Source organism: Solanum verrucosum, unplaced genomic scaffold (assembly GCF_900185275.1).
Source record: "Solanum verrucosum unplaced genomic scaffold, falcon-dt-bn FXZP01000261.1, whole genome shotgun sequence".
In the NCBI taxonomy this organism is placed as follows: Eukaryota; Viridiplantae; Streptophyta; class Magnoliopsida; order Solanales; family Solanaceae; genus Solanum; species Solanum verrucosum.
In genome coordinates, this window is record NW_026019969.1 from 7,192,765 (window position 1) to 7,216,791 (window position 24,027).

At 35.2% G+C, this 24,027-nt stretch overlaps 5 protein-coding genes and 1 pseudogene across 9 annotated transcripts in view; 2 read left to right on the forward strand and 4 right to left on the reverse strand.

The window, feature by feature from the left end:
- The window catches only part of LOC125815804 (ADP-ribosylation factor 1), a 168,810-nt gene that overhangs the window by 129,227 nt on the left and 15,556 nt on the right, over nt 1-24,027 (reverse strand). The window lies entirely within an intron of this gene.
- On the reverse strand, nt 504-7,913 carry LOC125815791 (alkaline/neutral invertase A, mitochondrial-like). The gene is made up of 6 exons (XM_049495346.1): nt 7,010-7,913; nt 6,195-6,354; nt 5,386-5,597; nt 4,407-4,900; nt 1,871-1,919; nt 504-1,142 (listed from the first exon to the last, which is right to left on the reverse strand). The coding sequence occupies exons 1-6, from the start codon at nt 7,727-7,729 to the stop codon at nt 816-818; spliced, it is 1,962 nt and encodes a 653-aa protein (XP_049351303.1). The 5' UTR covers nt 7,730-7,913; the 3' UTR covers nt 504-815.
- Nucleotides 9,622-15,897, reverse strand: LOC125815796 (AP-3 complex subunit mu). The gene is made up of 8 exons (XM_049495351.1): nt 15,794-15,897; nt 15,526-15,625; nt 15,244-15,354; nt 13,817-13,906; nt 12,670-12,917; nt 11,126-11,335; nt 10,295-10,502; nt 9,622-10,057 (listed from the first exon to the last, which is right to left on the reverse strand). The coding sequence occupies exons 1-8, from the start codon at nt 15,826-15,828 to the stop codon at nt 9,812-9,814; spliced, it is 1,248 nt and encodes a 415-aa protein (XP_049351308.1). The 5' UTR covers nt 15,829-15,897; the 3' UTR covers nt 9,622-9,811.
- LOC125815799 (galactinol synthase 1) lies at nt 17,331-18,813 on the forward strand. The gene is made up of 3 exons (XM_049495353.1): nt 17,331-17,668; nt 17,743-18,030; nt 18,253-18,813. Exons 1-3 carry the CDS (start codon nt 17,351-17,353, stop codon nt 18,598-18,600), a joined length of 954 nt encoding a protein of 317 aa, XP_049351310.1. The 5' UTR covers nt 17,331-17,350; the 3' UTR covers nt 18,601-18,813.
- Nucleotides 19,152-23,973, reverse strand: LOC125815808 (uncharacterized). Of its 2 annotated transcripts, none has more exons than XM_049495366.1 (4): nt 23,887-23,973; nt 21,537-21,623; nt 21,282-21,450; nt 19,152-19,351 (listed from the first exon to the last, which is right to left on the reverse strand). In XM_049495366.1, exons 2-4 carry the CDS (start codon nt 21,594-21,596, stop codon nt 19,155-19,157), a joined length of 426 nt encoding a protein of 141 aa, XP_049351323.1. In that variant the 5' UTR covers nt 21,597-21,623; nt 23,887-23,973; the 3' UTR covers nt 19,152-19,154. The 2 variants fall into 2 exon arrangements, with proteins under 2 accessions (XP_049351323.1, XP_049351322.1); XM_049495365.1 differs by having other exon boundaries at nt 21,537-21,629; nt 23,895-23,913.
- On the forward strand, nt 21,662-22,644 carry LOC125816773 (zeatin O-xylosyltransferase-like; annotated as a pseudogene).

Consider the following 24,027-nt stretch of genomic DNA (forward strand, 5'->3'; position numbering starts at 1 on the left):
TGATTTCAGTGATCAAAAAAATAAAAATTAATTAGTGGATGTTTGAGTAAACAGGAGAAATTAACAAATGAATATATTTTAGAGGGTTTTTTTTTTTTTTTAATTAAGTCTCATTTGATCATTGATATGCAAAAAGTTGCAATTTTGAGTTTGGCATTCCAAACTTTGTACATGATCATTGAGAAGTTTAGAGGGTTGGTTAAGTTTAGCCCGCATTTTAAAACTCTTTCATGTTTAGCTGTCTTTTAATAAAAAAAATACCCCCTAGTTAAAACACGGAAAAACTCCAAGAAATTTTTATTGGAGTTTTAACTTCATAAAAATTTGAACTGATAAAGGTTTGAAGTCCATGAATCATTCATGAAGTTTCTCCATGAACTGCAACAGATTTTCCCACTTAAATTGTTAAAGTTTGAACTCATAAAAGTTTCCAATATGTATTAAAGGTTCCAGCATATAAAGAGCTTAAGGAAAAATGACAAAATATCAATCATAAAGAAACATAAAAACTCACTCCAATGCATCTTACACAAAGTATAAGAAACAAATACAACATGCCAATCATCGTAGTATAATTTATATACAGACTAATTCCTGCCTTAAATGAACTTGGCTTCATTTCCTAAGTTGATGTACTATTACAATTGATTGGCGTGTATAAAAACAATGGTAATTCCATAATGCTGTGTGAAAAACTACGTCTTCTTTTCTTTATGTCTTGAGGTTGAAAAAACCCTCCAGACAAAAACACTTATCCTACCTATTTCCTGTACACGTAAAATGAGTTAAAACTCCGAAAGAATGATGGTTATAACTCATACAAGGATTTGAGACTTGGCCGCGCCACGTGAGCACTTTTTCCTTCCAGATTTCTTAAGAGCACAGACACAAATCTCAAGAAGATCATAGTCTTCTTCCCAGAATAGCAAGGAAGCCGTCTCTGGATTTTCCAACAGCATTTTGGATGTCAGAAAACCAGCTATAGTCCATGTTTGGTACAGCCGAGCTTGCTTTCCTGTAAATTTACCATACCTGGTATCATAATATTCAGGCCACTGATCTACTCGTAGCCTTTTCTCAGCTGAATCAACTGCCTTTTTAGCCAGGTCAAGCCTATTCATCTTGATGCATGCCAGTGTGAACTGAACGGATAGAAAGGGCAACATCAAAAAACAGCAAAGGTAGGAGCAAGCTAGTGATGTTTGTTACAGTAGCTTTAGCTAACATTACTTTATCATCATAAACAATAATTCAGAAACCAACTAACTGAAGAAAACTACGAAACAGACAGTAATAGGAGAAAGTCAATGTGTACGGCCTTGTGGCACATTTCCAAATCCATCTATAAATATTCATTATAGATTTCAGTCATCCTTTAAAATTCAGCAGCTATATCATCTTAAATAAATCAAGAGCAAAAGAGAACGTCTAATCTGGTTCTTTCTTTTCGTTCAATAAGTTTAAGTTGCTTCTTCAGTCTGCCGAATGGGTACAGGTTATGGAGAATTTAGTTTTCCATATAATTCTGCGGTTGAAATTTACTAGGACAAAACTAAGATCACTTTTCAATTACCTATTTATCCAGGACAATTGCAATTTTCATAAAAAAGATAAAACATTTATAAGCTTATCAGGTAACTGCTCAGCCTCCTAGCACTCCAAAGACAATAAAAATACAGGCAGAGAGATGAAATTATTGCATTGTAGTTATAGTATGTAAGGGACATCAATCAAATGAATTCAGTGGAATGAACATAAAATCATTACATGAGTTAGGAAAATAAAATCATTTCAAATTCTGATTGCGGGAAGAAAGAGATATCATTAAGAGAAAATCATCAATCAACACGAGAAGAGAATGCGACCTTACCTGCCAGAGAAGAGTTGGCCAAGAACCCCCATTATGATATGACCAAGGTCTGCAACATTCAATTTGGAAAGATTAGTAACTTTGACTCCTTAAATGCCCAAAGATAACACATTATATAAATGGGTTTCGCTATCATGTAGTAGGATAGCATTGCACCCACTTCTAATATACCAAAACTAACCCTGTCAATCCTTATTGCCCTATTAAATAGCTGGGACTTTATTTTGTCTTTTCACTTAAAGTCACAATTACCCATCTCCCGCCTTCTACAGACCCCTTCCTCAATTAAGGTTTGCGTACATCCTAACCTCTCCAAACTCCACTTGTGGGATTACGTTGAGTATATTGTTGTATTTCTCAAGGTCTGAGCTCTCAAATACCATGAACAAAGAGAAATATTCAAGATTAGAAGTTGATTAGGGAAGAGAAAGGATACCCATTTATAATACACAAAAAGTTCATTGTGAAGAATAAATTGGAGAAACTGAAGAGGATGGGCGTGTTTATGAATCATATGTTCTGTGATGTTTAAGACTCAAGAATGTAGTCAGCCACTTAACCAGTCTTGATCACTTTCAGAATCTTCAAATCAAGTTGGAGAAACAGGAAAAAAAAGGGCTTAACCATAAATGTACAATTAACAAGAACATTTTACTACTCACAAAAATATGCTAGGAACACATCTTCTCACAAAAAAATTCTGTAGCTTCACTTTATCCTTTCTTTAAAAAGAAAATCATTTCTCATATTCTCTTTTCAGGAAGTTACCCAAATAGAGAGATTACTCACAAGTTCAGTATGAAAGAAAAAGGAGTTCCTCTGTTGTCTTGAAGTTGCATTGCTATCTTGTAAAATTTGGAAGACTCATGGATGAGAGAGAGAAAAGATTAACACAGAAGGAGACTGTTAGGAATGCGTTGGAAGTCATTAATTTAAATATTTAATTATATTTTTAGTTGCTTTATTGATTATTCTAGAATAAGGTTTAGTTTCAGAGTTTCATAAGGATTAGGTTAAATTATAGTTATTAGTTTGGAATAGGATTTAGGTCTCCTACTTTCATAAGAATTAGACTTCCTATTGATGTAATAAGACTCCTATTTAAAGGGGTTTTTGATGAATAAAACAATAAGTCATAATTCAACAAAAAGCAGGAGATTAGAGTTCTCTCTTCCATTGAACTCTAAGGTTTCAGTCTCTCTTTGAAGAGCTGAAGAGATCGGAGTTCTCTTTAATGAATTCTAAGGTTTCAGCCTCCCTTTAATGAGCTGATTTATATATTGTCTTGTGCATCGATCCTTCTCTAAGAATCATAACAATTTGGTATTAGAGCCTAACACAATGGGCGATGAGATCAATTCTAGATTTAGAGAAGAACGTGCCATTACAGAAACCCTAATAGACTCTAAAATTGCAGCAATGGAACAACGCCTCAGCAAAAAAATTATCCAAGTCATCCAAGAACAATTGTCTAGATTGGGAGTTGGCTCCACAAAACCAGCAACCCATAGACCTGTGTCATATAGCGCCCAGACAACTGGTAGATCAACAATTCCTGCTACTAAAGGCAATATACCACATATTCAACTAACCGAAAAGAATCATCCAACAAGTGGTAATTCACCTTTGATAAGTTATGCAAAGATGAATTTTCCTACTTCTAACAACATCAACAACCCATTAATTTGGGCACATCATTGTGAGCAATATTTTGAGCGATTTGGACCTCATGAAAGTTGCAACCTGATGGGCAAATTAGTCATGCTTCAGCAAACTAATAGAGTCGAAATTTATCAATGTCAACTTCAAGCTAGGGCTGGAATTGGATAAGTTGATACTGATCCAGATTTTCTGGATGATTGCCCCGAAACTTGAGCTTGAGGACAAGCTCTTTCAATGTGAGGGGAGTAATGTTAGGAATGCGTTGGAAGTCATTAATTTAAATATTTAATTATATTTTTAGTTGCTTTATTGATTATTCTAGAATAAGGTTTAGTTTCAGAGTTTCATAAGGATTAGGTTAAGTTATAGTTATTAGTTTGGAATAGGATTTAGGTCTCCTACTTTCATAAGAATTAGACTTCCTATTGATGTAATAAGACTCCTATTTAAAGGGGCTTTTGATGAATAAAACAGTAAGTCATAATTCAGCAAAAAGCAGGAGATTAGAGTTCTCTCTTCCATTGAACTCTAAAGTTTCAGTCTCCCTTTGAAGAGCTGAAGAGATCAGAGTTCTCTTTTAATGAATTCTAAGGTTTCAGCCTCCCTTTAATGAGCTGATTTATATATCGCCTTGTGAATCGATCCTTCTCTAAGAATCATAACAGAGACGGTAGATGGATGGGGAAGAAGAAGCACGTTTAGTTTTTTTATCGAAAGACCAAAAGGCCATGATAATTGTTGTGTTCTTAAATGACTATTGAGGGTAGTTAAATTAAAAGGGGGTACAATGCTAATCTGCTACCCTCAGTAGGTTAGCAAGACCCTACACACACATTTATATAAATATATGTATGTATAGAGAGAGAGAGCTCACGTGTTCTTAGGGTCGCTACCAGTGATTATACGCCAATCTTCAGACTCCAGAGCTGGGTAACATATCTTAAGGGGCATAAGACCCACAAGATCGTACCACTTTGCTTCAATCAGATTCAGGATAGCCTCATTCTGTTTTGGGGTACTCAAAGATGACACAATGGACCACAGATTTCCAAGTGTGAAGAATCTAAAGTCCATGTGGGCAGGTTGTAAATTGCCAATAAGATAACCACCTTCCTCAGGAATCCAGTCCATTAACCAATGAGGGATTTGTTCAGGGTAGATGTTGAATTTGTTAGTGGCTTCAGTGGAATACTCCTCTGTCTTATATCGATATATTTCATTGATCTTTTTCATATCAACCCAATAATATTCTCTAATGTGAAATGACAATGCACTAAGTCTGTTGTTTATGGCATTCACCAAATTCTTGGATCCTTCATCCAAAGAAAGCAGCTCACGGGAGCACCTAAGTGCTGAGTAAAATAATGCCTGCAACATCAAACAATCTCAGAAAAGATCAAAGGGAGAATCATAGAAGGAAAACAATGATAGCACTTCAGATCACTCCCTGAATATGTGCAACACAGAAATATAGAATAAATTATTAACACTATTACTTTTTATTTGGTAAGCCACTCCCCTAAACACCTAACCTCAGTACTGGAGGTGGAAGGATCCTTCCGACTAGCTATCCAACATTTGTCAACATAGAATAAAAATATGCCACCCTCTCCTACAGTGTGAAGTTAAGGAAAGATCAAGTTCCAAAGTTCATACAGTTCAGCTATCACCAAATTCTGATTCACTGTAATATCCTAGCAAAAGGGGCTTCTATCAAATAAGTATACACCAATGTCAGCATACCAGGTCAAGGAAAGACTCACAAGATGAACTTGAAAAATATATTAAACTCAAAAAGAGAAACCGGTTACGCCACTTGAACATTCAAAGGATAATTGGCAGTATCAACTTACTTGAATCTCAAGTGGATGTCCATGAATACCCATCCGCCTATCTATCATGCAGGAACCATCAGTGACTAGCAAAGAAGGAAACATATCAAACCCATCAGATAAACACAGGTTTATTATCAGCTTTATGCCAGTCTGTACATCCACTCTTTCTTGTAATCCATAGTCACCGGTGATCTTCCCATAAGCTCTCAACAAGATAATCCACCACAAGCCTGAAAAAGTCACAATTTCAGATCTTTCAATATTTATTTAACGGGTGGAGCTAAAGTAACAAACTTTTGTGATGATTCTTTTCTTGACCAATTTTCTTTCCTTACCTTCTTCAGAAATTATTGAGTTATTTATTTTTCTAGAGGACATCCTAAAAAGAAATAAATAATAAACTATAACTGCGAACTACCTCTTCACTAGTGATAAACACTTATGGAGACTAGAATCAATTAACCTAGATACTCACTTCTTACATTTTTTTTAAAAGGTAAGTATTAATACTCTCTTCTTACATTCAACAACCAATTTTCTATTTTGGTCCAGTCCACATTGGCATCCACTTCCCATTTTTATAAAGGTGTACAAATGTAACAGTATATTGCTCTCAAGGAAAAGTTCTAATGTAATTTATACAATAAGTGATAACCTGAGAAAAGTTCTCCTCTTTCTAAGACAACTTTTTCTTAACTGATCAAGTAACTAATAGTTCCCAAATGTTCAATCATTAGTTAATAAACAATAAGTTTGGATTCTCCTGTGAATGACCAGACATTATGGGACTTAATATAAAATGAAGGGAATGAAAAGTAAACACACACCTGAGTCAACAGGTGCTACACGGCCAATAGCTGACTCCCCAAAATCTGGGTCTAGAACTTCTTCGTATTTGTTATCATCGAGAGGCACTGTTCTGACTTTAAAACTTGCAGGCATCAATCCTTGCCCTGGACTGTAACAGTCCACAGTTTTCTCCCAACTCTAAATTACAGAAACCAACAGTAGTCAATTCATTTACCCTAAATCAATAACCCAAACCAATATCTACTCAAACACAGAAAAAATGAGAAGGACAAACATGTGTCCAACCAACAACAAAAAAAGTTTTTATCCCAATCATTGGTTTTTGACTAAATCTGAAGATGCATCAATGGAAGATCTAAACAATGAAATATATGTAGCTAATCATGCGATCACATAACAACAATACTATAATAGCTGATGCTATTATTGCTACCAGATGAAGGATATATGGTTGAATTTACAAGATAATCATGAAACTCCTTTTTAAAAGATCGATTCTCCAGTCTCCACCAAATAAGGATTCAAAGAAGAATCTCAGAGAAGCAAATCATATACAGTCCTGATCTCACACTTACCTCGAGTATTTAGGAAAAACCAAAAAGTTCAGCCAGGTCCCCGACCACTCTCTCCAAAAAACAGAAAGCATTATCAATTCTAAGTCCTACTGGTACATGTGAGACCTTTTCTGTGTTTTACTGTCGAAAGTGGGCAAAGGCGAGATAAACAATACTAATAATTATGTGAATCTAAAGCTACCACAACAGCATATCCAATTGGTAGAAGCAGAACATTTAATACCACAAGCAAGTAATTTTTCAAAGCAAAAGACTACCTGCAATTGGAGAGTGTGAAGTAGGAAGTTTCTAACAATCTCTTTCTCCCCCTTGAGTAAAAAAGCGAGGGCGGATGGAATAAAATCCCTAATAAATACTTGATCATAATTCAATGGCAATTTATCATTAGGATCATTAGCAGCAAGAGTCCCTATAGGGCTCCCACAATATGTAACAACAGCATTCTCCAACAACCTCCATGCTTCCTTCACCGTCTGTGACTCCTCATCCTCTTTCACGCTCTCAACTTTCTCATGTTGACCAGTTGCAGCATGTTCATCTAAATCAGCATTTTCCAACCCCAATGGCTTCTTCGCATTCAAACCTCCTTGAACATAAATCCTTTCAAAATTCTTGTCATTATTAACACGGGTTTTCTCAACCGAAGTTGAATGATTCCTAAAGTCGGATGCAACACTAGCAATAACATGGAAACCTCTCTTTGAGGCCCCAATCGGGTTAATACCATTACAATTACTTGAAAAAACCCTAGATTGACCACAAGATGAATTTCGCACAACACAAAACAGCTTCTGGGTCCGATTGATAATCCTTCCATTGCCCAAAATACGAGATGGGTAGCTATGAAAATCACATTTTTGCCTGAAATTCGACAAATTATGGGTCTTCTTGAATGGAAGACCCAGAAAAGAATTGCTTCTACATGGGATTAAAATTCGACAACAAGGCGTCATAGTAATCAAATTGATTGATTTCATACTGAAAATTATCCAAAATTTGGCAAATAAAAGGTTTGCAAGAAAGTAGTTAAAAAGTTTGTTGATGATGTAATAATGGATTGTTTGATGAATAGATTATTCTTGTGATGAACAATATTTGAATCAGCAAACATATAGAGGGAAAGAGAAAAAATTGGGATAAGATTCAATTTTGGGAAAGAAAAAAAATATGATTCGTGGAAAGTTTGAAGATCTTTGAAAAGTGGGAATGACTATTTCAGATGTACAGAGTTATTTATAGCCGCCAGCCTTGTGATGGAAGAAATTCATTTTTCTTTTTTTCTATTTCGACCACTAGAAATACGATTTTAGAAAAAGGAAACAAATAAAACCAAAAAAAGGATGAAAAAGTTTCTTGTCACTATTGCTAGTTTTGGAAAAGAAAGGCAGTAGGACAATTTTCAATTTTTTTTTTTAGAAATGTCAAACTAGGAATGAAGATATTTGGGATAATGTGGAGTGATCTGACAAGATGAGGATAGTGAAGTTGAGATAATTTGGGGCATATAAAGATGGGAAGCATAGATGTCTCAGTGAAGAGGTGTGAAAAGTTGACAATGATGGGTGTTCATAGAAGTAGGCTGAAAAAGTGTCGGGAGAGATGAATAGAGAGGACGAGGTGCATCTTGAGTTGGATATAACCTTAAATAAAAAGATTTAGAGATCGTGAATTGGAGTAGAAGTTGATAATTATATGTTCTCTCATTTTCCTGTGGGATATGATAGGGGTGATCATATTGGTACCTACTCTCTTACAAATAGTATTTATAGGTACTATTCTTTTAGTTTCTTTTTCGTTGATTGTTATTAACATCTATTTATGTTTTATTTATCACACTAGTTGGTTGTTGTTATTGTTCTTTCTATGTATGTTATGTATGCTTTAAATAGCGTTATATTTCATTATTAATTGTTACCGCTTTCATTTTGATTTTTTTTCAAATAACTTTGAGATACTTCGCTAAAGCTAAAAGTTTGTCGCAAACAATCTTTTCGTCTTTACAATTTACAAGGTAAGAATAAAATCTATGCACATTATAATCCTTATAAAATTATATTGCATATGTTGTTCTTTGGACAAAATTTTTGTTCAAAGTAGTTGTTTTCACTCTAAATCACTCACAAATTTAAAACCAATTCCATTTTTGTATTCATATTCAAACACGAATTCAACTTTCAAATATCATTTTTAATTTTAAAATAAATATTTTTTTTCCAAATTTCACTTCCTCTTTTATTTTTCTTCACTTAATTAATAAAGATACATGAAGAACTCTTTAATTAGTAGGGAGCGTTCCCTTTAATAAGTCGATTGAATTTGGATTAGTTAATCCGTTAGTAAGGACGTATGCTTCTATAATTAATTACTCATAATTTGTTTATACATTTGGAAATTTTATACCTTACAGCTAACAAATTAACCAACTCAGACATTTTTTTTAATAAAAAAAACCGTTATTTCATCTTCGAAAAGTAAAGTAAAAATGCTCAACTACTATAAAAGAAAATGTTCACGACACGAAACCTAACCAAATAATAATGTTAATGGACGAATAAAAATCCGAAAAGAAAAGCAAAGATAAAACGTAAGGACCTGCCCATGGAATTTTCCACTTTGCACAAACTGTCAATTTTAGAAGCCAAATTGTATAACTTGTCACAATTTGTACGAGTATATTTAATATTTGGAGATTTGTCATTTGAGATAATAATAGGTGACGTGTAAATAAGTAATTTTCGATCCATTTATTTTTCATTTCATAGAGAAATACAGTCAAAACGTGTGGGAAATATGGTCCCTTCCTAGAAATGACTTGTAGAACAAAAGCAACGTACGTAGGGAATAAACAAATTCAAGAAAAATAGACAAGTGCTGACCCACTAATTTAATTATAGAGTTGTTATCCACAAAGGATATGGTATGGCCCTTACAGCATGTCCACTCATAATTTGCAACAATGACAAAAATGTGTAAAAGATGGATGAGTTTTTGTGTGATAATAATTAGTACTTAAATCCATTTATAATCATAGCTAAAAAGTTCAATTTCCAAAAACTGAATTATGACCTGACTTCATATTGCCCAGACCTGGTTAGAGCTCGAAATCCTTTATAAGGTCGTGTAGGTAGATTCTTGAAATCAAGTTTTTCTATTTTCAAACCTGAGAGTGCAACACCCATAATTTTGAATCCCACAAGAAATGTAGGGAATACATGAAGCCGCTCAACTCCTGTTTCCAACACTAATGTTCCAGTCATTGAAGGAGTTTTGTCTTTCGGCATCCGACCAATAGACCAAGTGCATGTCTGCACTAATAAAACAACATGTCAAGAAAAGTTTGCAGATTAAAGCCTCCTCTATCACATAATTCCAAATTGGAACCAGACTGAAAAAGATTTTACTCAAAAAAAAGTTTGACATCCATTTAGAAGTTTCTGTCATTTTACGGTAGGGATAGAACTGACTAGAGTAGAAAGTATCTTCATTCATTTACTTCTGATTAACTACCAGAAGCTCTGTCGATAAGAGGAAGTACTACGTACCTTGTTGGAAAGGATGTTTACTGTTCCATAATTTGATGTAAGATCTGCAGATAAAACACGAGGGGGTAGTTGAAATTGAACGTTTATATCATCAATTGTCTTCCCAGGATCATTGCGTATCCCAACTAACAAGCTAATACGACATGTCCCTGAGTCTGAAGTAATTTGTGGCTTTACATATATAGGGGTGCTCTTCAACTTCTTTATTCTGCATGGCATAGTTTAGACTTTAGAGAGGGAGAAAAAAAGTTTAGACAAGATGAATGCAGCAAAGAAGTGAATTCTCTAATGCACTCCTACAGTGAACGCACGTGCTTGGTTTACAATTTGCCATTTCCTGTTTTTCATGTTTGGTGGATGCACATTGTAGTTTCAAAATCCGTACATAACCCCATCAACAATGGACCAACTGCCACTACTTGTGAATATATCTCATTAAATAGTGGTTATCGGAAAAAGACATGCCTTTCCTTCTGAAAATACAGTGCATTTATAAATAGTTCAGGTTTCGTTATGCATTTATTGACAGTTCAACTTTTGTTATTGGAAGGAGCAAGTTAGCAGCATGAAAGTTAGTCGGAGTTTCAATATTGATAAATATTTTCATTTCCTCAAAAAGGTAACTTTTTGCTGGGTTTCACCCTCCTTACCAAGCAAGGAAGGGGTTAATTTTATGGGTTCCAGTATCAGAGGGAATAAAGAGAAGATAACACTATGATGTACAAGTACATACTAAATGTAAACAAAAGACTAGAGTACTTTTTACATAAAGTCAAAACCATCAAATTTTGATCATGAGTTAAGGCAACTGCAATAGTTAACACCACAAACCTGTAGCTCATGAGCTTGAATTGTCCATCAGGAGGAACAAAAGACAGAATTTGGTTTGATTCCCATGATCGTAGCCGAACACAAGGATGGAATCTCACATCATTCAAGATGGAAGTATTTGCAAATGAAAGGGTAAGATCAGGAAGTCCGGAAAGATGAGAATTCACTTGAACTTCACCACAGATCTCACATTTCACCAGAACCCCATCTCTGAAAAGCATAAAACAATTAGAATGAGAAGCCTTTAGGTAATTGGCTATTCCTGTAAACCCTAGTTGAAGCATATAACAATTAAGAAAAAGATGCTCCAATGGTCAACTGTATTCAAACTTAGAACCCCCAATGTAGAAAAGCAATCCATTATTCGGCAATATCGTAATCATCAGTGAAGAAGAAAATAAAATCAATTTGGTCACAGCAAAGAGAAGAATGTGGCATGGAAAAAGTCAGGACTTCTGGGCAGATTCCAGTATCCGCCTTAGGTGCAGTTTCATTGCCCATAAAAGAGAAAGGAATGTGCCGCAAGTTAAATTTGTTTGCAATATTTGTGTGTTTCATATGAAGAGAAGTTTGTTCAGAAAAGCAATTAAGAAACTCTTATTTGTCCTGCAAATATCACAGAACATACAAGAAATGGATTTCCTTTTCCTTCATTTTACTTCACGGCAGTCTTCAAGAAGTTCAGTTTCTAGCAACTTTCTTGAAAATTCAGAGGAAGTCTGGGAATTCTTTTTTATATATATAATGGTCTAGGGGCTCACTTTTATAATCTAACAGATTGATAGAAAGGAAATGCTCATCGAAACAGTATAAGAAATGTCACTTATATACATTGACAAGCACACATATACACATGTGTATGCATACTATAATACACTTCAATTCTCAAGGATGCTGCCGAATTCCCCTGAAGAAGCCATTTGCACTAGTGCACAAAAGCATGCCTTGTATGTGCCATGAAGCAGATCATAACTCTATGGCTCCCGCTGACTCCATATCGAAATAGTTTTAACTCTACGCATAATGGAGAATAGAATACTAAACTAGTTAAACATTTACTTTGATAGAACAAACATGACATTAAAGTTAATTTGATAGGTTAGATGAATTTGAACCCTCAAAAATGGTATAATATAATAATAGAAGAGTGTGGAACATTTTGAGATATTCCCTAGTAGAAAAATGTCATATAAATTGAAATAGTGGAAAGAGTTCATAGGTAACATAGAAAGAAAAAAGTGTACCTTCAAAATTAACATGTGCCAGCTTTCACACTATCCTTTTAAGATCACACTTTGGTTCTTGAAATCTTAACCTCTAGATGTTTTTATGTGAGATTTTAACCTCTAGGGTATACCCAATATTGCTTCAAAGTAGCATATCATTATGTTTACCCTTCACCTTTTGTGATACAATGGGTTACATCATGTCAAACTAAAAAGTTTGATGATAAATATAAGATTTTAAAGATATTAATAGAGAGATTCTCACATACTGAGAAATAAGGAGCTGCAATGGAGGTTAAGTGATAGTAAGATATAAACCTATTTATAGTTGCATCCATTTCTTCAACTAAATCAACATAAACTTCATTGCTTGAATGCTTCAGGTCTGTTTTTCTCCAAGGAACACAAGATCCTGTTGCACCTGGAAGTGTGTTGCTCATGTTGGAAGTGTTACCAGTGACAACACTCAATACTTTGCTTATGATATTTGGAGGAGCTATCATTTCCCTTAGTATATTAGGTTCTGTAGTAAGAGGGAAACCATTGTCTATCATCTCATCCAAAAGCTGCACATCAAACAAATGTCAAGGCCATAGTCAATTTGAAGTCCACCAGAATCTAATTAGTGTGTCGAAGGAAATTTAACAAGACGGTTTGGGAGGAAAATCTTCGTCATTCTGTGTCCACAGAAGTTTTAGTTCTCTCTACTTTGGCTGAAGTTCTTAGAAGAAACCTAAACCCAACAGCTGTTTAGAGTTCCGTTCCATGGCAATTTTTTATTAAGCTATTCTTTGAAGTCTTAAGGAACTAGCAGATATTTCAAGCTTCAGTAAATGGAACATCTCACAGCAGGTAGGGCCATCATAGCTCATAGGGGGGTTTGGAAGAAAAGAAAAGCCAACTTTTTGCAGTGTTCAGCATGTTAGTGACCTAGTGTATTTGGCCTAAAGAGATGAGCGAGCATTTTAGGATCTTTACAAGCCAGAATTTGGCGGGGGGTTTCTAGAGTCACAAGAGTAGAACTATCTCTTTTGTGCATCAATAAATATCATGGTAACAGGCTCTACAGTTGCACTGATAGTTGGTCAACTGGTGATTTCGGCCAAAAGCAACAGGTTTTGGGGTGGTTAAAACTAAAAATTAATACAAAAACTGTACAGAAACGTGTAGTATAGGTTAACAGACAACATTTGTGATTGCACTATAGCATGTGAATAAAAGGGAGTTGAGAAATTCAACCAAATCACTCTATATAATCTGACCGTACATTGTGATGGAACTGAAAGTACAGCTTGTTTAACAACTTCTTAGTTTGATGGTTTTTAAAAGCTTCAACTTAGCCTGGTTAGCATCATTCCAAGCTTCCTAACAAAATCCCTTTTTTTTTGGGGTAAGAAAAGTATCCTAAGTCCTAACATATTTTGCACAAACAATTCCAAAAAAAGAGCTTGAAGATGTCAAATACCTCATATACAATCACAAAATTATCCTTTATCAAATCTTCATTCAACCCTCCAAGATATTCTGACAGGACATCAGCTACTCTGCACAAGAACTAGAAATTAAATGGTCAAATTATCAATAAAGCCCTTATTTGCAGAGATGATACAGAGTTTCAAAGTTATAAGCAAAGTGTAGTAGCCTCCCTATGTTCACCTAGCAGCAAAAGACTACAATAGCTAGAACTAGAACTTTGACATATCAATTCAATGAATCAGTTAGCAGTAAAATCATAACTGCCAACCCTTCGGGGTGGCCCAGTGGTTTGGGCTAGGGACTTCCATGTTGGAGGTCTCAAGTTCGAAACCCCTTGCCAGCGAAAGCAAGGGGTTTGCCTTCGGGGTCAAGCTTGTCGCACCGGGCTTGCCTAGTGCGGGTTACCTCTCCTATGTGGTTTGCGAGCTATTGCATAGGAGCGGGGGTTTTACCCTGTGCGCACCCAAAGGATAGCGGCTGCGGGTTTTTCTTGTCATCAAAAAAAATAAAAATATCATAACTGCCAGGTGCAAGGACTTCCAATAGTATGACTGGACTCTTACAGATCTAATCCATTTAACCAAGAAGAAAAGCCCACAAAGCCGACAAAACATGGCAGAGGAATGGACGAAATAACTTATCAAAAGAAAAACTTAGAAAACAAGAATCTCTATGATGCCAGATTTTATCAAATACAAAGGGCATACCTACTATGGCGACAGCAAATATACGGTTGTATTGAACTCTACTACGACAAACACGTCTAACATACATTTATTAATTGTGGATGAAGGGGCTCTACCATAATTTGTTTGCCTTTCGATAACCAATTACTATAATATACTAGTGTAAATTAGCTTGAGAGTCGCACACTAAAGGGTCCTTCTCTTCTGATAACCCAAAAATCCCCTGTGAGTTAGCTGGTCCAATTCCGGTTAGCTCACAGGTCAAAACTGGGGGAGTATCTGCCATACTATTCTACTTCCACTTACATACCATGCTCCTATTTTTTTGATGACCGACATACCATGCTCATATTCAGTGGCTCGGTTCAAACTCACATCCAAGTTGCATCCTTCTAACTGAACCAAAGCCCTAGGGCCAAAAATGCCATGTTTTTGTCTCAAATCCTTCAATATTCTCTGGACATACTAATCAAATAGAAAACTTTCAGTTCAGATTGAAAGCAATTTAACTGTCACGGTATGCTAGGATGTTCAAATTTTAAACTGATAAGAATTACAAGAGGCATCACCATTTAGCCATCCAACCACCATGCTACTAACCTCTCTTAACATATTCTGGTCAGGTGTTTAATAGTTCCAAGACAATTCCATTAAACCCATCTTGTGTCATAATCTTATTTAAGAAGAAATCAATCCAGCAGCAACAACATAAAATAACCAAGTGTATTACCTCAATTGCCATTAAAGGTGGCATTTCTACTTGGGTGCAAGCCAAGAAGGTAACTCCTTCACGATTAACTTGGAAAAGGTAATGCGTTGGTGAAGCAATCACCGGTATATGCTGCAACAAGCCAAAACTTTTTTCAAGATAAACAGAACAAAAGTTTCAAACTTGGTCAAGCCACAAAACAATTATATGTAAATTCAAGATCAAGGATCTTGATTTCTCTATACAGTGAGTTTTTAGCAACTTTAACTATAACATTGGAACAAATTACTCTTATGCCCCTACCTTGAAGGAATCACCTTGAGCAATTGACTGATCCCAAAACCAGGAACATATTGCCCTATCAACCCAGTGTCCAGTAAGCTGTTTTTCCAGCATTACCTCCCTACAGAGACATTGAATTACACAGATCTTTAGTAACAAACTTCAAATCAAATACCAAGTGATTCAATATCCCAATAAATACAAATTAAAAGGCAAAGAACCCCTTTATCGAGTACGATGAATATGAATTTGACGGAAATTAAGAAGAAGAAGAAGGAGGGAAGGATACCCAGAATCGGAGAGAAGAAAAATGCATTGCAACATAACGTTGCTTTCTTTACTCTGAAATGGAGTTGGAACCAATTCACCTCTCTTCTCTCTCTCTTTCTCTTCCTATATCTATCAATTAAATAAAAAATTAAAAGGTTTAATAGGGAAAAGGAAAAATTAAGAAAATGACAAAAAGGGTCCTTTATTGTTTGTTAATATATCAAAATAATCCCTTATGTATCAATACAACAGTTTTGATCCTGTAAGTTTATCAAAAGTTTGCACTTTAGGGATGTTAAATTAGGTTTAAAAGTTAAATCATTCAAAAGTTAGCTCAAAGGGGAGGGTTGCTCAAATCTTATTAGGAGTCGATTCCATCTCATTAAGCATCAGTGTGATGTTTTTGACATTTCTTTAGCAAATCATAATTGTATTTATAAAACTATCCATATTTTGTCTTAATTTAATAGTTAACATTGTGTGTATTTCTACGTATTATTTGATGAAAATTTTAAAAATTGTAGATCCTTCACAATATTACGATAAGCGTTGAGCTATTATTGTTATTGAATTTTAAATTCAAAATGATGTTATGCTTGTCAAAGCTTTTTCGCAATTTAATTTGTTTGATCAAAGGTTGATATAAATTATGAACATCTAATCAACGAGTTATTTACTACTTTTACATTATGATTCTAAAAACGAAGCAATAGAAAAAGATGATGATAAAATATTTTATTTTGTTATCATGATTAAAACCTTATTGTAATTTATTAAATTTGAATTATCAGTATTAAAATAAAATATAATGCATGATCACCCGATCGAAGGAAAAATGAGAAGAAGCCGAATTCCTAAAATCATAATCTACAGCCGATTATCAATATATACGCTACTTTTATGAGTTACTATATCCTTTCAAAAAGAATATCAATTCCAAACGTGTATTTCTTTCGACATGCAGCTGATCAATACTATATAGGTTGGACACAACTTATTTGTATCATGAGCTCTTTCTCTTTGTCTCATCGGAAAAAAAAACACTTGTTTTTTCAGTATATAATATAAAATTATTATTATTTCTAATTATAATGAGTTTACTATCAGCTACGTTGTTTATAGACTGTTTTCTCTATATATATTCAACGAACTCGATATCGGCTGCGTGCACCGTCTAATCTTAATTAACCACTCACGACAAATATAGTTATTATAGGATCGGAACTAAGTAGAACAACACATAACTACAAAACCTTAATGTAGTTATTAGTTGAAAAAACAAATTGTAGTAATACCATTTATATTAATGACATGTGTCAATGTACAAAGAAATACACGTAGCATAGCATGTGGCATCGCTCTCCGACACGTGTCTGTCTACCATCACAATATTACTATTAGTTAACTCTCAACGCTATCTGTTACAAGTTTTTTGGTCGGTGAAACATTTCCGTATGACAGTATCTCACTCACTGTCCATGCAACCGCGTTCCATGCATGTACTACTACTATATACTATATATATGTTGACACAAATTAACCATTTTGTTATTACAAAAACAAAAAGATATATAAAATGGCTCCAGAACTTGAAAGTGGAACAAAAAAGGCAACGGATATAGAATTAGGGAGGGCTTATGTGACTTTCTTAGCAGGTAATGGTGATTATGTGAAAGGTGTGGTTGGTTTAGCAAAGGGATTGATAAAAGCTAAATCTATGTATCCTTTGGTTGTGGCAATTTTACCCGATGTGCCTGAGGAACACAGGATCATATTGACCAGGCACGGTTGCATAGTGAAGGAGATAGAGCCACTAGCTCCTTCATTGCAATCGTCCGATAAGTATGCACGATCTTATTACGTGCTCAACTACTCCAAACTTCGGATTTGGCAGGTAAAGTAATAAATTACTATAATTGCAATGTTTTTTTTATCGATGATTGATCGTTTTTTGGTATTGAATTGCAGTTTGTGGAGTACAGTAAGATGGTGTACTTGGATGGAGATATGCAAGTTTTCGAGAACATAGACCATCTATTCGAGCTGCCTGATAAGTATTTATATGCGGTGGCGGACTGCATATGCGATATGTATGGGGAGCCATGTGCTGAGGTTCTGCCGTGGCCCAAAGAGATGGGGCCAAGGCCGTCTGTTTACTTCAACGCAGGCATGTTTGTCTTTCAGCCAAATCTCTCCATCTATGTTCGTCTCTTGAACACACTCAAAGTTACCCCACCCACCCAATTTGCTGAACAGGTATATATGAAGTTATGTTTCTATACGGATTAAATCTTGTTAACAAAAAAGATCTGGTAACTTGAAGAACAGAGTAAACAACCTGTTTTATCTGGTTATAGTAAACTTAATACATCGAAAACATGATAGAGTTCAACTTCTATAAATTGATGGTTCAAGATATGTTTTTTTTTTCATCACTTCCAACAGCTATACATAGTCCCAACCGTTTCCTTTTTGTAGGACTTTCTGAACATGTACTTTAAAGACAAGTACAAGCCAATTCCTTACACATACAATCTGTTGCTGGCCATGCTATGGCGCCACCCAGAGAAAATCGAGGTGAACAAGGCGAAAGCAGTTCACTACTGTTCTCCAGGGGCTAAGCCGTGGAAATACACTGGGAAGGAAGAACACATGGATCGAGAGGATATCAAAATGCTAGTGACGAAATGGTGGGACATTTATAATGACACCACACTGGATCACAAGGCGCAGGGTTCTACAGTTGAAGCAAACAGATTAAGGGAAGCAGCCTTTTCGGATTCGAATATTAGTGCTTTATATATTACTAGCCCATCAGCTGCTTAGCTATATATATGACTGGCAATGATCAACTCTTGATGTTATTAGTTGTGGAGGGATACTGCCCCTTGTTTATTTTTTTTGGCAGGTTTAGTTTGGTGGTCCAATAAGTGAAAGTTTCTGTATTATTTGCAACCTATATAGTGTGTTTGAATCTTAGTGATAATTATGTAGTCTGTGAACAGAAGTTGGAACAGCACAAAATGGAAATTATACATACTCATGGTGTCTTTCAATCTTCTTTCCTTTTGAGTTTAAACTACTGTACCACAGCAGCAGCCAGCTAATGAGCTTCAACAGTAGAACCAACTATAGAGATATTAGGATACAGAGGTAAGATGAAATTCACCTCTAGGCATACCATAGAAATATGGAGCCATGACAAGTTGGTGATTGTGCACAAAAAATGTTATTTGGGGTGGTTCTCAAAATTTATCTTACAAGCCATTATCTCGAAATAACAAAGAAAAATCACATTCCAGATGCATAACCGAACCTGTCAACGAAACTTCCCAAATTATAGATCAGTCAACAACTTATGGCATATGAACTTGAGAAGCTCATCTCCCTAACAAAGCAACACGATCTTTCTGAACTGCCTGTGATAAATTTATGTCAAAGAGCTCACACCGAATTGGCATTTCCATTTCATAGAAAGGGTTCTTCAAGACGTAATCAGTGTATAATTCATAGATATACTTCAAGAGGGACTCCATATGTAGAGCTCCAGGCTCACAGACCACAAAGAATTTTGTTCCTGTTAAGTAAATCAATCAAATCCTTTAGCTGGTTGGAGTGTAACCTGAATTGACAGCAGTGACTGAAGGGAAAAAGATTAAGAAATAAGATGTAAGATTGAATATCAAGTTAAATGTTCCATGGCACTCTCAACTCAGAGGCACTAAAACATTCGACCAGTCTGTCAAATATTTACCAAGTGGCGTCCCATGCATTATTGATTAGTCTTCCATCATTCCGTTGACTTATTACACAAGTGAACAGCTTCCATTGTTTCTTAAAAAATGAGCAAACAGCTGCCATCTTTACCAAATATGTTTTCCTGTTTTCAAATATTTCACTTCATTTCAACTTAGTTTTATCCAAGGGAGAAACTTATTTCTCTGAGGTATGGTTTCAACACAAAAATACAAGGAGAATATCATCTATACAAGTTAAGATATTAGCTATGTTGTCTTCTTTGGATATTTGTTGTGGACTTGTGGTCTATCTAGGAAACATGGAAAGAATGAGTTCATGAAAATGTAGTCTCATTCTTTTTCTTGATCTGTCCAACTTCAACAGATCATTCTTTGGCCTATTAGCCTTGAAGCAAACAACTTCAACAAGGCTATGAAAATTGAATCGGCATCATGTGCAAGCCACAACTCATTATAAAACAGATCAAGCAGCTTCTTTGAGCCTAATTAGTCAACACTATTTTTCATTATAGAACGAATATTATTAGCCTATAACTTATAGGCTATAACCAATCAAAAAAGAAGAATACTATTAGCCTATATTTTTTTCATCGTTATTATTAGCCTGTATTTTGTATGCCCTTTCACTTGTGATGCCCATTGGTCTTGTGTATGTAGAAAGAACTTTAACAGATTCAGCAAATCTCTTAACCAGTAGTATCAAGATAGAAACTAGAAGTCAGCATCCTTTAACAAAGCTCCAGAGGAAATAGAAATAATTACCCAAGTTAGATTCTTAAATATCCATGAGTGTACTTAGATTTGAAGAACAATTCAGTATAAACACTGATATACATAGGAATAGGCAATCATATAGGGCCACCATTCAAATGCACACTGGAACAAATAAAAGAACACAAATTCTTTCTGACTAAGTTATGCCAAATATTCGGGGATCACCACATGCCTTTAGAAGTTTCTTTTGTCCAAAACTTACATGATGTTTCCCGTATATACATGGGAGCTGTTTTGTGCGACAAGAGACTGTGTAGATTCTCTTTAATAAGTCCTTTTAATGTTTTTGCCAAGTTTAGTTTCATCTATCATTTAATCTCAAATGTCTTGAAGTTGCCACACTGGTGCATAAAATCTCAAGAAGCTGTTATGAGATCCTGATCGATTACACGAAGATTGTTAGCGCACATCACATCAGTGCCGAGATGATCTAAGCCCTCCATACCCAGTCTGACAGAAAGGTTTAGATTCTAATTGATTTTCATCCCCTAGTCTCTTAAACCATATTTCTAGCTTTTCTGAATAGAGAACTGGAAGTTTCTTTGTTGCACGATTTAAATAAAAACAACTGAAATGGAGAAGAGATGCATGAGCCACTTAAAGATACTGCACCATATTTCCTGACATCGAAGTCGCATACAGAACAACTTCAGCAGGAAATCATTATTCATATTGAGCTACTTGATTGAGCCTAGTACCATTTAGGTTACATTTTCCCCCTTCCCAGCATATGGACTAAATTCTTATAACTTTTGGGCCAAAGATTTAAGATTTAAGTTTGTAACCTTGTTGCTACTGAGTAAGCTTTAGTTCCATTCAAGCTAATAGGTATAAAACATTTATAACTACAATTTACAACACAACATACATGATAAAAGATGTCAAAAACTAAAGCTGATAAAAATCTCAAAAAGAAAAAGATGCTTCTCAAAAATAAATCAGATAAAGACAAAATGGTGGAGATGTAAGAATTACCGGTAAGAGATTGGAAGCAATGGAGATCAAACGTATCAGCTTGAAGGAGTTCGATACCAGCACAGCCATTAACCGGGGACAACTGCTGAGAGATAGCGTGCATAGAATGCCACAGACTAGCCAATCTCAAACTATCATTTGTGTCCATTTTTCCAGCAGAACCATAATCCTAAGGAATCTTACACACCCATTAAAACCACAAATAAGAACAAAATAAAACGACCTAAGCTGAAAAGTGTTGAAATTTGAATTCACCTTGCAGAAGATAAGCCCTCCTGATTTATTGATGACGTAAAGGCTGTAAATAGCTGCCATTTATATTGAATCCTTCTCTTTCTTGATCTGAATGATTCAATTTACAGTTTTAGTTATTTTTTGGGATGTTTGACCAACATGAAGAAGAATTGCTTAAAAAGCTACCCTCCCTTGACGAAATTACGTTAGATGTAGTCAGGGACTTATCAGCTTCTCAGCATCGGTATCTAGATATTCGATCAGGTGATCTTTATAATACAAGCAGAGTAATTGAAGGCAAGAATCTTGATTTGCTGGCACAAGCAGAACTTAATCTGAACAAGAAACAATGGGCAGTTGGATCTATTCTGCCTACAAAACTCGATCATATCTCAAATAGGAACGATATATGTTTGGAGTGGCTTAACAAACAACCTCCAAGCTCAGTACTTTATATATCTTTTGGAACAACAACATCATTTTCCGATAGAGAAATCAAGGAGCTCGCAATGGGATTAGAACTAAGCAAACAGAAGTTCATATGGGTGTTGAGAGATGTCAATAGAGGAGATAACTTTACTGGGGAAGATAGAAGAGTAGAGCTTCCAGAAGGGTTTGAGGAGAGATTAAAAGATGTAGGCTTAGTGGTAAGAGAATGGGCACCACAACCAGAAATCTTGGCTCGTACGTCCACAGGCGATTCATGAGTCATTGTGGATGGAATTCTTGTATAAAGAGTATTACTATGGGAGAGCCTATAGCTGCTTGGCCTATGCACTCTGACCAACCGAGAAATGGTTTCTGACGGAAATGTTTAAAATAGGCCTGATTGTGAGGGAGTGAGAGAAACGCGAGGAGCTAGTAAGTGCATCCACTATTGAGAACGTTGTGAGGAAATTGATGGCATCAGAAGAAGGTGATGTAATTAGGAGAAGAGCAAAAGAAATGGGAGAAGCCTTACGGCGCTCCACAGAGAAAGGGGGTGCTTCTCAAATAGAGTTGGAATCTTTCATCACGCATATCACAAGATAGACTTGTTTTCACCAGAATTTTCAAGGATTTTGGTTACTTGTCATATTCATGTAAGTTAACCTGTCACTTATCTGGAACTTTTAAGTGAGATGATTGCTTTGTATCCCTCTCTTGACATATAACTATCCAGAATACAGGGTTTTATCCATATGTGCTTTATTAGACTGTTTTATCACAAAAGACTTTGTTCATAGATTCCTATGTCCTTCGAAAGGGTTTTTACGAAACAGTTTTGATACTTGTCCTCTACAACTTCTTAGGAATGCACATGGTCAAATTTTTAACCTATATGCTTTGAACTTGTGATATTGCTAGAATCCTTTTACATACATGTTGCAGAATTGCACCCTTTCTTTGAGGTAATATAATTTCTTAGACATATGAAGCAGAGTGTGTTACAAAATGTCAAAATCATATTGAAGAACCACACTTGATAAAATAAGGTACTCCATGAGACAAAAAAATGTATGTTTTCTGCTATTCTGTAATAATGGAGCATTACAAGATCATTTAAGAAAGTTTTGGCATGAACTTGTATGAACTGAAAACAGAAATTGCGAACAAGTATTCAAAGAACTTGAACTAGTCTTGGAGGTGTTATGTACTTCTTTCTGCACTGTTAACTTATGAGACTTATGTTATGATTACCAAATGGTTTCAAATGCTTAAATCTCTTGTCTTTCAATATATGAATTGGTTCGCCTACTGGATTAGGGTATAGATGTCATCACGACTTAGATAAAATGGGTTGTGATAAAGGTACATAACCAAAATTCAATAATTAAAAAATAATAGTACTATTAGGGATCGTTTGGTTGGGAACAAGTTATCTCAGGATTATCACTATGGTATAAATGGTGAGATAAGTTATCCCACACATGGCCACCAAACAAAACACCAAAATTTTCTTGATCTGAATGAATTCAATTTTCTGAAAAACATACAAAGTATTGCACTGTATACCAATTTCCCAAAAGAACTACAACAAACCCAGTGAAAACCCATAAGTGGGGCACTTCTCAAAAGAAGAAAAAAAACCAGAGAAGATTACACTCATTTTTTCCTGGATACAAATAACACAAAAGAAAAAAACCCAACAATGACAACAACTACCTACTATGCCTCTAACCCAAGTTAGTTGGTTTGTTACAAGACTCCTTAAAAGGCAAGAAAGAACATATACACATAAAAATAAAAATAAAACAGGAAAGAATTGTTACTGATCTCTGATTTTAGAGAGTTGATCTAAGTTAGATTAAGAACACAAGATGGGGTGAAAAGATTTAAACCCTAGTTAGACTGGGAGAGATGAGACGAGTAAAAATAAGGGAGAGTATACCTGAATTCAGATGCAAAATCGGGTAGTCTGTTGGGAAGAAGAAGGGAAAAAAACGAAGAGAGAGCAAAACAATTTTGTAGAAAAGAGTTTGGGAAAAGGATATTATTAATAAAAAATAAATAAGAAAAAGTTATTTATTAA